The sequence below is a fragment of the Microplitis mediator genome, chromosome 8 (genome assembly GCF_029852145.1).
Source record: "Microplitis mediator isolate UGA2020A chromosome 8, iyMicMedi2.1, whole genome shotgun sequence".
In the NCBI taxonomy this organism is placed as follows: domain Eukaryota; kingdom Metazoa; phylum Arthropoda; class Insecta; order Hymenoptera; family Braconidae; genus Microplitis; species Microplitis mediator.
This window is the reverse complement of record NC_079976.1, coordinates 8,752,878-8,767,515: the sequence shown is the minus strand read 5'-3', so window position 1 is coordinate 8,767,515 and position 14,638 is coordinate 8,752,878. Positions and strand designations below refer to the sequence as shown.

General features: G+C 32.7%; 2 protein-coding genes across 2 annotated transcripts; one reads left to right on the top strand and one right to left on the bottom strand.

The window, feature by feature from the left end:
* Positions 1-337: 337 nt before the first annotated feature.
* LOC130673255 (kinesin-like protein Klp61F) lies at positions 338-6,979 on the top strand. Its single transcript, XM_057478211.1, has 5 exons — positions 338-548; positions 717-864; positions 3,022-3,171; positions 3,250-3,410; positions 3,480-6,979. Exons 1-5 carry the CDS (start codon positions 481-483, stop codon positions 6,157-6,159), a joined length of 3,207 nt encoding a protein of 1,068 aa, XP_057334194.1. The 5' UTR covers positions 338-480; the 3' UTR covers positions 6,160-6,979.
* Positions 6,980-7,994: 1,015 nt separating this feature from the next.
* Positions 7,995-14,138, bottom strand: LOC130673258 (protein masquerade). The gene is made up of 10 exons (XM_057478220.1): positions 13,683-14,138; positions 11,546-11,886; positions 11,427-11,457; positions 10,760-11,367; positions 10,561-10,687; positions 10,311-10,484; positions 9,962-10,241; positions 9,617-9,894; positions 8,618-8,772; positions 7,995-8,553 (listed from the first exon to the last, which is right to left on the bottom strand). The coding sequence occupies exons 1-10, from the start codon at positions 13,771-13,773 to the stop codon at positions 8,386-8,388; spliced, it is 2,253 nt and encodes a 750-aa protein (XP_057334203.1). The 5' UTR covers positions 13,774-14,138; the 3' UTR covers positions 7,995-8,385.
* Positions 14,139-14,638: the final 500 nt, after the last annotated feature.

Here is a 14,638-nt window from a genome sequence, read left to right as displayed (position 1 = left end):
TTTATGAGTCTAAACGTAGCAGACATCAGAGAAATTTTGAAAAAATTGCACCTGTAGTTTATTAAATTTTCTACATGTGCATATTTTTATTTTTATTTTTTTTTTAAATTAAGTCGTTGAAACAAAAATTCGAAAATTTTTAACGGTCTGCTAACATCAGGATCATTCATAATAGACATCCGCTCAAAAAATATTTTTTTAAAAAAAAGCGACGTTTTTTAAAAATTCAAGAATTCAAAAATTCCGAAATAAGGCTGTAACGCGCATGCGTTCAAACAAATGTGCTGCCACACGGGAAATATGACAGCTAAAAATAATTTAAAAATAATACGGTGTAACCGTCAAAATTAAAACCCGCGTCTTGTGTTTGTCTGTCTATATCTACCACAAAAATAAACTAAAATAAATTGAAATTCAATTGACATATCATCGATTTATAAATTACAATATTATAAATAAGTGTGTTATTAAATAATTAAAATGAGTGAAATGGCTAATAGGTCAAAGAAGGATAAAAATCAACATATACAAGTGTTTGTTCGTGTGAGGTACGACGCTATTTTGTAACAAATCTTTGCTTTGGTTTTATTAATTATTAAATGTTATTAATTATTAATTTTTTAATATTTTCAAAATACAGTCAATTAATTAGTAAACTCTACTGTTAAATTATTAATTGAAGGGTTAAACAAATATTATTTTTTTTGGTTATGTAGGCCATCAAATCAGAGCGAATCATGTGGAAAATCTTTCAATGTCATTGATGTTACAAACATCAAAGAATTACTTGTACGTGAACGTCCACAAGATAAAATGACCAAAAAATTTACATTTGATCGAGTATTTGGTCCCAAATCTAAACAGGTAAATATTTATTTCATTTTTTTATCTTAAAAGTGGAAAATAAATTTTTTTATTTCAAACAAAATTAAATTCAATGATACAAACAAAATTTTTCTGATTATTTTTTAATAATTATTATTTATTTGTCTACAAATATATGTTCGTTATTTTTTTGGATTTAAAAATGTCAGGACTTGATAAAATACATTGGTTGGACCTCATTAAGGTGTTAGTAGACTCCCGTTCCTGGTCGTCGATTATTTTATAAATTATTAAATTTTTATTGCAATTTAAAATTCGATCCGATACCGATAACTGCCTTTATACTCCATATTATTATTATATAAATATAAGGGTAAGATCCTTAAAGAATGGATGTACCTGGAGATCAGAACGTTTTTTGTGCAACGGAAATGACAAAAATTTATGTAATTTGGCTGCTTAAGGGGTAATTGGAGTGGCCTGCAATTTTCGGCTGACATGCGAAACATTTTAAAAATGTAGATCCAATAGGTTTTTTACTTTTCATTTTATTTTATTTTATTTTTTTGTTCCACGAGAAACGTTTCGATCTTTGGGTACATAAGGATGACTTGGTAGCCGGTGGCAGTATCCAATATTTAGGATGGTTATTATGGCGGCTGGTAGCAGCGCCCAAAAACACAGAAAATTGTACAGGTGAAATATTGGGCTGTCAAATGGCACCCAAAATAAAGGGTTAATTAATTTAAAATTAATTGTGTGGCTTATTTACTAAATGGAGCGTCAAAAGTTAGACCGATAGATCGGATTAAGCAGAGTACCAGTCTACTATCCTCAGACTAACTGATTTTTTTTTTGACACTGCATAAATTATAAAGTGCATAGTTAGGTATTGGAAGACAAAAGATGTAGTGATAAGTGCTGAAGACGTGAAGGCTAGCTTGGGGATCATAAAATTGTCTTAAAAACGTGTAATAACAGACTTGACCTTCTTTTTTAAGGCAGTAAATAATTTGATTGATTCTCCAGAAATTTTGTCAGATATCAAGTTCAATATTCTGATCGAGATTCTAAGGGAAAATAGACTAGAAATTCCATACTCCAATAAATCATTTATACAAAACGGTTCCAAAAATATAATTTTTAAATTAGTTAATGACTATTTACAATCGGTAAATTTTTTAGTGGGTCTCTAAATGCATTCAAGAAGTAAATTCGAGTGGAATGAAAAATAGAGTGAAAACTGGGTCCAATAATTGAACTGTGTGACTGTTCATGTTTATTTCTTTTTTAGTTTTTTTGTTAATCGCATTGTGATGATGCGAATAAATATTGGAAAATTTTTTAAACTGTGAAAGCGTTTAATAAATAAATAAATATATAAAATTAATAAAATTAGTTCATGTAATATAAACACTGTTACTCCTCTAAATATATAAGAGGCTTTCATTGTAAATGCTATATGTTACTATTATGAAGAGTGTAAAAACCTATATTTACAAAAGATTGTTAATACGAGATCCAAGTTGCTGGTCCTTCCCAAAATTAATAAATCAATAAGCTATAAAAATGCATATTATGTAGCATTAAAAATCTATAACCCATTGCCAAATAGCATGAAAACTTTAATGTGTACTAAGAAGCAATTAAAAAAGAAGTGTAGTAATTGGATAAGAACTAATAATTATTATCTCTAATAAAAATTATGATTAGTTCATAATAATGTTTTTGGCAACTTAAGTTGACTAATTGTACGTTGCACTGTATTATTAATATGTAAGAGAAGCTAAATAATTTATGTATAATTGCTATATACTATGTACTGGTTCTAAGCACAGGTGTAATTGCACCTCTTTAGAATTTGTTTTTTTTTATACCAGTCATAAAATAAATAAATAAAAAATATAAAAAAATTAATGCAGCATTGCATCTCAGGTTCCTTATGGGAGCGTCTAGGCAGTCCAATTCTCATTTACGTAGACACTGTTGCGTCTATAGATGAATTGTGTCGACGTTCTAAAAATGTTTATCAGCAATCTTTCCGTTCAAACAATTCAGAATTTATTTATAATGAATTATTATTATATTAATAAATATTACGGGAATGTAACAGTAGAAAAAATATTTAGTTCACTAAAAATGAAAAACAATCAATTATTTATTAAAATTTTATTTTAACAAATTAATTATTTACAGCTCGATGTTTATACATCAGTAGTAAATCCATTTGTCGCAGAAGTACTTGCTGGTTATAACTGTACAGTATTTGCATATGGACAAACTGGAACCGGTAAAACGTTTACCATGGAAGGATTAGCTAATGATCCAGCTATACATTGGCAAACTGTAAGTTTTGAGATCTTTGTCCTAATAAATCATTAACATTAAAACAATTAAATAATTAATTAATCAATTAATTACCAGGATTCAACTGCTGGTATAATACCCCGATCACTTAGTCATCTATTTGATGAACTGCGTATTCTCGGAGCCCAAGAGTATACTGTCAAAGTTTCCTTTCTTGAATTATATAATGAGGAATTATTTGATTTATTATCAGCAAATGAAGATGCTTCTAAATTAAAGTAATTATTTTATTTTATTTATTATTATTACTTTTGTTGTTGTTATGAAAAAAATGATTTATTTAATAGATTATTTGAAGATTCAACAAAAAAAGGATCAGTTATAATTCAAGGCCTTGAAGAAGTTATCGTTCACAACAAAGACGAAGTATATAGAATTCTACAACGTGGATCTGAGAGAAGACAAACAGCTGCTACGATGATGAATGCAACGTCAAGCCGCTCGCATACAGTTTTTTCTATTACTGTGCATATGAAAGAGTGTTCGGTAGAAGGCGAGGAGCTGATAAAGACCGGAAAGTTGAATCTGGTAGATCTCGCGGGGTCTGAGAACGTGGGACGCTCTGGAGCAGTAGACAAACGTGCCCGCGAGGCTGGAAACATCAACCAGTCGCTTCTGACTCTTGGCCGGGTGATCACAGCTCTGGTGGAACGCGCCCCCCATATTCCGTACCGAGAGTCAAAACTGACGCGTCTGCTCCAAGATTCTTTGGGCGGTAGAACCAAGACTTCAATAATCGCGACTATTTCGCCGTCGTCTCTTAATCTTGAAGAGACTCTTTCTACTCTGGATTACGCTCATCGGGCGAAGAATATCACCAACCGTCCGGAAATAAATCAGAAGCTTACCAAGACAACGCTGATTAAAGAATACACTGAGGAAATTGAACGACTTAAGCGCGACCTCTACGCGACGCGCGAACGCAATGGCGTTTATTTATCCGAAGACGACTACAAGCAGCTCCTGGCAAATTGTGATTTCCAGGGTAAAGAAATTGAGGAAAAGATCCAGTTGATCAAAGCGCTGCAAGAAGAACTTGAGAATAAAAATAAATTATTTGAGCAAACTAGCGAACAGTTAAAAGAAACTTGCCATCAAGTCCGAGTGATCAAACAGGATCGTGATGAGCAGAAATATCTCGTCGAAAATCTTGAAAATATAACAGAAACTTTGTCCAATCAGGCGTCAACTCTTCTAGAAGTTGCCAATACTGCAACAGATCATACTCAGCGGCTTCATGATAAAATCGCGAGAAAAAATTCCGTCGAAAACGAAAATGAACATCTAAGAATTTCATTCGCTTCAAAAGTTGATGAATCCTTCAAACAATTGGTCTCTGATGTAAATAAATATTCGACCGAGTTGATCAACGATTCAAAATCAGTTGAACAATTTGTTTGTCAACGAACTGATGCCCACAGGACCACGATAAAAGAGTTCGTGGATAAAAAGGACCTGGATGTTGCTAAATATGATGGACAGTTAGCAGGAATTGGAGACCTTTCAGGTTCCAATGCTGATAGTTACAAAAAATGGTTCGTCGATGTCGTAGAACGTGCGAAGGAAATTGATGATAGTGAAAAAAAAAGTTTGGTCAATATCTCAGATCATTTTGGCAACGAATTGAAGCGACTTGTTGACAATAAAATAGCGGATAATTTGTCAGCTCTTGATAAAGATTTGCAGAGTAAATTAAAACGACTTAGACAACAACTGCAGATAACTGTCACTGATTTGTACTTGAAGCAGAATGAAGAAATAAATCTGGTGACGGCAGAGTTGGCGGATGTCAGGAAGCAGCTGGTGGTAAGTAATGATTTGAGTTCCACTAATACTCGTCATCAAAAGGAATTAGACGGAATAATGAAAGCAATGATGGATAATTATCTGAGAATAAGCAATCAAATTACGGTTAATTGTGAGACGGTTACAAAATCTGCGGGGTATGGGATCCAAAAGTTGGAAATTGTTGATCAAAAAGTTGGTTCGATGTTAAATGATAATCAGGGATTGAAAAGTTTCGTGGATGGCCAGGTTACCAATGACTTCAAAGAGGTCCAAGAGCTTCTTGGAGATGCTGTCAAAGCAAACTGTCGTATCGCTGAGGAAACTGTTGCCGCTGGTGATAAATTATCTGGCAAACTTAAGAATTTGCTGGCTGATGCGAGCCAGGAGGTGACGGATTACAGGGAAAAAGTTGAGGGACAGATGGCAAAGGCTAGAGAGTTGGTTGATAGGGACCAGGAGCTTCTGGGCAATAGGATTAAGGATCTCAGTGGTTCGATCAGGGAAGATGTCGATGTAGACCGCGATCTTATGAACAAATTCCAAGGGGAAGTGAATTTGATGACCGAGGAACTGGGATCGTTGACTGTGGAGACGGAGAAGAAGATCAAGAACCAGGAAAAAGTTTTGGTAGAAAGTGTCGAGGATATTGATGGTGATGTCAAGCGTTTCTTGGTTGAGGAAATAAAGAAAGACATTCCGACGGGAATGACTCCGGTTAAAAAAGATTTTGAGTATCCGAGACAGATTGTTGAGATGTCGCCGAGAGAGAGAATTGTTGATCGGTTCAGAAAGTGGCGGGAAACTCATCCTGAGGAGGATCAAGATGTCACTATAAAGTGCGAGGAGTTGGATGAAACTGAAGTTATTTTGCCTACGCCGATTATTAAGAAGTCAAAGTCTTTTGAAAGAACTAAGAGCGAGGATGGCCAAGGAAGACTCGTCAAAGCAGCATCGGATATCCAGATGCAGAGTTTCGAGACTTCAAATAATTCAGATTTACAGAGAAGCAGCTTGACTTCTAATGGAGACACGTCCAGTGATGAATTTATCTGTAGTAATAAAGAGAATGGAAATAGAAATGGAAAGAGGAGTGGAGATAAGAGAGTATCAAAACAACCTAAATTCATACCCAGGTCTAAAGGTACAGCGAAAAAAGTTCTTACCAGTCACAATGACTGATCATTTAATATTTTTTTATTTTTTTTTTAAGTTATGATAGAGGAATATGTTAACTCAATTATTATTAATATTTTTTATTATTAATTGAACATTATCAAGATTTAACGTTTATGTAACTTTTTTTAAATATAATAAGTATAAGTAATAATAATTAAATTGTAAGAATCAATAAATATTTTATTAAATTTTCGAACGTTGGATCATAGCTTTTTTTTTTAAGGGCATTCTCAGACAGTGTTCCTCACTTTTTTTAATTATTCAATGACTCAATTGTAATGACCGTATTAAAATTTTGGTAATTAATTACAAAAAAGTTTAAAGATTAACTGAAAAAGGGCAACGCAGTTACGATTTTGCCGACAGGTTTTCAAAAAATTGTTTAAAGGATATAAATTAGGGGTAGACAGTGCCCGCACTTTTTAAAAATATGCAATGACTTACAACTGTCGAAAGTGTATTGAAATTTTATTAATTAATTGAAAAAAATTAATGCATTGTTTGAAAAAAGGACAACAGAGAAGTAATTTCGTTGAGATATAGAATTTAAAAAAAAATTACTTACAGTTGTCATTAATTAGGAGTTGAACGAAATTCGTTGAATGTATTTGAGCCTAAAAAATTTGAAAATTCGAATTTTGAAATTGACGTGAAGATTTTACTGAAATTAATTCTATAAATTTTGATTAACTCCCAATTGACGTCAACTGTAAGTAATTTTTTTTTTAATCTATCTCAGCGAAATTTCCCTTTTTTCAATTAATGCTTTATTTTTTTTTTAATTAAGGGCATTCTCAGATAGTGCCCCCTACTTTTTAAAAATTTTCAATGACTTTCAACTGTCATAAGTGTATCAAATGTTTATCAATTAATTAAAGAAAAATTAAAGCATTAATTGAAAAAAGGATAACGTAGTCGTAATTTCGCCGATATATAGATTCAAAAAAAAATTATTTACACTTGATATTAATTAGGAGTTAAACAAAATTCGTTAAATAAATTTCAGTAAAATTGTCATGTCAATTTTATAATTCGAATTTTAAAATTTTGTTGGCTAAAATTTATTCAACAAATTCCGTTTAACTTCCAATTGATATCAATTGTAATTAATTTTTTTTTAATTCTATATCTCAACGAAATTACGACTACGTTGTCCTTTTTTCAATTAAGGTTTTAATTTTTTTTTAATTAATTAATAAAATTTTAATACAGTTATGACAGTTGAAAGTCATAGCATATTTTTAAAAAGTGGGGGGCACTGTCTGAGTATGCCCTTAATTGATTAAATTTTGGTACACTTATGACAGTTGAAAGTCATTGAAAACTTTTATAAAGTGAGGAGGGGAAGGGGCACTATCTCTGAATGGACAAAAGTTAAACGAAAATCTTCAAGTGAACATTACAATTTGAAATGTCAAATTTTTTACTCGAAAATTTAATCATCAAATTTTGTTTCACTCCTAATTGATAACGACTGTGAGTAATTTTTTAAAAAATCTATATCTCAGCGAAATTGTACCTGCGTTGTCTTTTTTTCAATCAAACCTTTAATTTTTTTTTAATGAATTAATAAAATTTTAGTAATGTTATGACAGTTCAAGGAAATTGAATATTTTTTGAAAAATGGGGGCACTGTCTGAGAATGACCTTAAAGTAATAGAGGAAATTTTATTTTTGGACGCAATTTAGTTACGGATTGAGATTGATGTTGATTGAAAAATATTTCAAGTTTAAATAAATTTAAAAATTTATTAAATATATTTTTTTTCGATACATAAATATTAATACTTTTTTTATTAATTATATATTTATTATAACACACGCATTCAATATTAACTTGATGTAAAAATATTTTTTTTTAATTTCACTTTTAGTTAATTTTTTTTTCTTTTTTTACAAATTAATAAAAAATTAAAAAATGACTTATAATAATTTATAAATTTAAAGTCATGGCATAATTAACAAACTAAGGCATGAATATACAAAGCGTAAAATGAATTTTTAATTAACAAAGAAAATAATTTATTAATAATTCGTTGCATTTTGACAATTATATAAATTAATGATAAAAAATATGTTTTAAAAAATTTTAATAAATAATTTCTTTTTTAGTTCAATCGTCAAAATGCAACGAAAAAATATTAAATAACTATTATAATGAATAAATAACTATTTTAAATTTATTAATCATGATTATAATTATTATTAATAGTATTAATAATTAATAGACTAAAGATTATTAACGGATATTATTTGATTAATCCAACCAATAAAGGCTGATACTTTAACGTAAACACCCGGCACGTCGACACGGCCACATCCGAATCCCCAGGAAACTAGACCAGCTAATTCGTAGAATCCATCGTCCTGACAAACAAGTGGTCCACCTCCGTCACCCTAAAAAAAATTCAATCCCATTAATACTCGAGTCTGCATATATTTTTTTATTTAAATAAATTACCTGGCATGCATCATTTCCAAGTTCACCGCCAGCACAAAAACTACTTGCTGGTAATATGAAAATTTTTTCTGTTACTGCATTTACTTTACGAATACACTCAGCGTCACTGACGATCGGTATTTCAGCTTCACGTACTTTGAGTGGAATAGGTCCAGCTAAAAATTAATTTTAATTATTTAAAGTGATGTGAGTCTGACGGTCAGGTCATTTTTTACCACCGCGTTATGGTCAGAAGATCGTCAGCGGAATGATTTTTTAATTTTTGTTTTATTTTTCTAAAGTGTATGTATGTAGTTACGCAACCGTATGTATATATAATTAGGCCTCGGGTAATCCCATGCCCGGCCACAGTCAATTTCAATTTTCAAATCAATTCAAATTTATTTTAAGCTAGTCAAATTCTAAAGTCGGCGACGGGATGAATTCCCAGGGCCGAAAGACCTCACACTTTTTGTGTGAAAAATTATTTCGGCAATCGCTGGGATTCGAACCTATGCCTGGCCAGTGATCAATTTCGAGAGCCCTAAGTCTTACGCCATAGAGCGCTCGGCCATGATCACCGGTTGTCAACGGAATGACGGACCGTCACAATTGTGGCGACGTCTTACAAACGCCTTTATAACTTATATATAAATACAAATTTGGGAATCGTCATTTTGTTAAAAGTACCACGAGATAAGAATATGGAGGGAAAAGTAATTTTTTTAATCTTTAAAAAAAAAAAAATTTCGCCCAATCATCTAGCTGGTTTTGACTGACAAAATTCTTAACTAAATGTTAATTTTTGTAGTTCGAAATGACGGACTCTGACCAAAAAATTAGTGACGATCATTTCGCATTTGAACAGTTTCGTCATTTTAGACCGTCAGCGGACCGTCTTGTGACCGAGATTCAAAATGACGGTCATTCCGCATCACCAATTATTTATAATCTTCTTTATCGATAATTACCCCGAAGTTACCCACTGAGTTTTTATCGGCTGAGTTAAATAAAAATTACCTTCACCCATGTAACCGTAACCAGTGACGGTACACCTTTTTCCCGCAGTATGACTGACACCTCTTGCCGGCAGACAAACTAAACAAACGCCATCTTTTAATTCTGCCTGACCGTGTAGCTTGAGCAACGCGATATCATTGTCCAGCGTTTGACTGTTGTGATTGTGATGAATGTAAGTCGTGGCTACCCTCAAAGTCTGAGCTCCTGGACTTCCATATTTTCGTGTCAGATCATGGTCGCCAACCCGGACGTAGATTGCGTCGCCTGATCTCACAATACTGCACAAGATAACGTTATTAGTCTTCGAGTTGAATCTCTGATGACCTTAAAATTTTATTGACTCACTTGGTAACGCAGTGAGCGGCAGTCAGTACCCACTGAGTGCCGATAAGAGCTCCGCCGCACAAATACTGATTCAAAGAATTAATAAGTGCTACCTGCCAGCACCATTCATTGGCATCAGCGTCCTCTCCCCCAACGACACGGCCATCTCGTACCAAACTTCGTGCTTGTATTGGACCCCGTGAAGTTCCTTTGACACCGCAGACATACTTACTGTAAATAGGACTTTTTGTACTTGGAATCTGCATTGTAGTTGTCATTGGAGTCGTCATTGTTGTCTCATCTGCAACAGAGCCATCTTTATTTCGGTCCCTAGCTTACAATTGACCTCAAAAAAAAATTTGTGTCTTACATGGAGTAGGAACAGTTGAAGTATAAGGTCGCGATGGACTAAAACTATCATTTTTATTAGAAATACTCGTGTCACTGGAGTTTCCATGCTGAAATTCACGGATCAGTGACTTCGGTGCGCAGCACTGATGCCCGAACTTTTTGCATTTGAATATATTGGTCAGTTCAGCATTCCCTGAAACAACAAATATATGAATCAGAACTCAACCAGTACTTGGACCCGGTTGGTAAAGTAGATTAATAAAACTTACGGAAACATGTGAATGATAAGTAAGAGACTATACATGACCCAGGACATTCTGGACGTGGATCTGGTGGCATTGAAACAGTAGTCGTTGGTGCGCGGGTTGTTGAAGGTCTTGGTCTAGGTCTGGGTGTCTAATAAAAAATTTCAATCGATTAGAAATCGTGCTAGAGCATTCTGATACCGCTAACTCAAAGATTACATACGTGTGCTGGTGCATTGCTTTCATCACAACAGATGTAACCACTTTGGCACGTTGAAGTCCTGCCGATAATGGTATTGGGACGTTCACAGAAAGCTGCCATTATTGTTAGCAAACAAAATCCCCGACAGGGAGGTAATTTTGGTTGAGGCGGCCTCGTTGAAGGCCTGGGAGTTGTAGTGGTTTCTACTTTAGCCGGTGCGTCGGTAATGCAGCAGGAACCGTCGGAAGGACAGTCTGCATCCCGGTCGATATTGTCGCAGAATAAGGCGAAGAGCCCGTTGACACACTCCCCTTTGCAGGGCTTGCGTAGCGCAGGCTTGGGTCGTGGCGCAGACGTCGTTGACGTGGTCGTGTAAGGAGTCGCTGGTCTGACGGTACTGGTTGATTTTTCCGAAAGTTTCTCTTCCGGGCGTGTATTGCTCGGTTGGCTAGTATTCTTTACTGTTTTTGAGCGGTCGATAATGTAGAACTCGGGTGGCGGATTGTTGCCGAACGAGTCTCGGGATACGCAGCATCGGTGACCCGGCTTGCAAAGTGTGTCGATGTTTACTATCGCTTCACAATAGTCAGCTATCCGAGCCTCGATACAAATCCCAGTACATTTTGATGCTGTAAATAATAGCAGCGTTTAGAAAGATTGAAATTTTTTTGAATCGCTTTAAGTTTACCTGATTTATCACTGACGTTTTTGTGATCACTCTGAAAAAAAAAATCGATTGAATTTTCCGAATATTTTTATCGACTGATAAATTTTCTTTACCAACTGAATAATTAACATAAAACATACCGACGTAGTTAGTGGCGTAGACGCGATTGTCGTTACCGATGTAGTCGTTGCCGGTGTTGTAGTCGTCACCGTTGTCGGTAACGTCGTCGTTGTCGTGGTAGTGGTTGACGTCGTCGGTACTTCCTTCGCTGTTGTGGTGGTGATAGAGATTCCTTCGATATCATTCTCTGATACCGAGCTGTCGGTACTGTTGACTGGTCCGTTAACACAACATCTCATGCTCGACGTCGGACATTGTACGTCTTCAAGCACGTCGTCGCATATTAACGTCGCCAGAGCGTGTACACATACACCGGGGCAATTTGCGCTACTTGCTGTATCCGCTAATGAGTCTAATAATCCTGTTAAAATTATTAAGTTAATTAGTTTTTTTTTTTTTTTTAAGGAATGAGCGATTTACGTGCAATCGAATGACCTGAAAAAAAAAAATTCTCACAATAAAAAATAATAATACTTAAAAATAAAAATTATAAACTTGTTAGAACGTTAGAAATAACGTTATCCCGTAACAAAAATATAAGGATAAAAATTCCTGCATACATAATCATTATCTGATCGTGAGATCTCTTGTAGCTTAGGCAAGTCATTGAACTGGAGATTCTCGTTGTAACACATTATGACACGTTACAGAACCGTTAAATATATACATATATGTATATATATCTGTATATATGCTTCTTATATGTTTAACAAAAACTTAATTAATTAATTAAATGATTTATGTTGTGAATTTTTTATTTGCATAATTAATTAATGAATAATTGACAAAAAAAAATTTTGAAGTGAAAGTTGAGCAGAAAAATCAATTGATGTTTTGTAAATATTTGAAGAGTCGATATCTGGGGTGTAATTGAGGTAATTAGACTCGTAGGGGTCATTGGAAAGGAAATTTTATGTAAGGGAATTAAATTGTGGAAGTAATTGTTCAAAAGTTACGGAGGTTTTGAATTTAAACTTTTTGGCTGACCTTGACGAAGTAGTTTTGAATATTGAGCTGTATCTTTTGGATTAATGATTCTACGGTATTTTTTAATGAAATCAATGTTGTAGGAAATTAAATTATCTGTAACTTTGATTCTGTAAAAGAATGTCGTAAAATCAAAGGTTTAAAAGTTACAGTCGATAGTTTAAAGAAAATTTTAATTAGTGCCAATACTACAGAGAAAAAAATTATTTAGCGCAAAAAATTTTTACTCGTCCCTAGAAAATTTTGCATTCTGAATGGAAAACAAAAATTTTCTTGGGGCGAGAGAAAATTTTCTTGAAGCGATAAATAAATTTTTGCGCCAACAAATTTTTTTAAGTCCTAATAAAATTTTTGTCTTCAATTCATAGTGCAAAATATTTCTTGCGCCAAGAAATCTTTTTTTTCTGTGTAGTAAATAAATTAACAAACGATCCTACTACCCACAGTAATAATAAGAATAATAATATATATTGTGATTTTCACTTTACTTTAATGCAGGCGTAATATAACGGCCCGAAACAAACATAACGGTAGTTAATCAACGGTGCACCTTATAGATACTTTACAATCTACTCATTTTTATTTCGATTTAAACATTTACAATACACCAATTACTATTTTAATCATTTATATGAATATTTATTATTTAGTTTGACCCACTACTTTATATTTATTATCATTTTTTTTTTTTTTAATTTAAATTATTCATTTTTTTAGTTTGAAATTTTTAAGGTCAAATAACTTTTTTTTTAATATTTAATAATAACAATTATTAATAATGAAAATAATAATAATAAATAATAATAATAATGAAATTAATACGATAAAATATATATATAAATATATATAGTACGTTTTATAAACTTGACTTTACTTAAATAAAAGTATGTCAACACAGTTTCGCATCATCCTTACGTATATATATTTATATTCATATATATACACATATAGTTAAACAACAACATTATATTCCTGACTATAAAACCGTGTCGCGAATTTCTATTTCTCGAAACTTCCGGTGATGGAAAATCCGTTAACTATTTTTCCAAAAAAAAAAAAAAAAAAAATCATCACATCCTCTCTATCCACTTGTCAATTCTCTTTCTTCTTGCAATCCTTTTAAACTCGCTCCCATTTATTTATATAAAAAAAAAAAAAAAAGTAAATTACCTGACAAAAAACTTCCAGCTAACGAGTCATCATCTTGCGCAAAAGTATTTATAAAGCACATAAATAATAAAAAAACTAATTTAACAGCCATTTTATAAATAAATAAATATTATAAATGTCTTTGGTAACTAATGAAAAATAATTTTCAAATAATTATGCCGGTTAAACACGTGTCACTTGACCGTGTTCAATCACTTGATACTTCAGTTCCGATATCATTTTTTTTTGTTTTTTTTTTTTTTTGTTTCTTCAATTAATTTAATAAATTGTATTTTATAAATTCATTATACACTCAATTAAACACTCAGTCATTTGGGAATAATCACTCACTGAAGGGAGGGCGGGTTAATTTAAATAATTTATTGTAAATTTAGTGGGTGAAGTCGAAGCCAACTGAGAGGAATGAGACCCAAGTTGGGTTTCTCGTGGATCTAGAGCTTGTAAGTTGACTGTTAACTCGTTTCAAGAATGATTATCGTTCGTATTAGTGGTGTACTTGAGGTGTGCGTTAAACTTGGACAGTAAATGCCAGCAAGAGAGTGGGAAATTTAAAAAGTGTAGGAAGAAATGGATAATAAAAAAAAAATAAGATGAAGCCGAAGACGACCGAGCGGAAACGAAAGAGAATGGATGAGAAATTTAATGACAAGAGTGAGTCTTGTATCTGTTACATATGCTAATTTTTTTTTTTGTTTACTCATTTTCAAATTTGAATTTGTGAATTTTTTTATTTTAGGTTTTTGCAGTTGGAATCTTCAATCTGTGGTAGAAAAATTTTCTGGACTTCTATACAATTTAAAAATTTTTTTTAGTTATCCTGGTGAAAATTTTTCGGAATTTTCTCTGAAAAACTCGGTTCTAAAGTTCTAAAGACTTTTTCAGAGAAAAGTCTGAAAAATTTCCACCAGGGTATGGAAAAATAAAAATTTGAATTGTAACTTCTACTTGATTCTGAA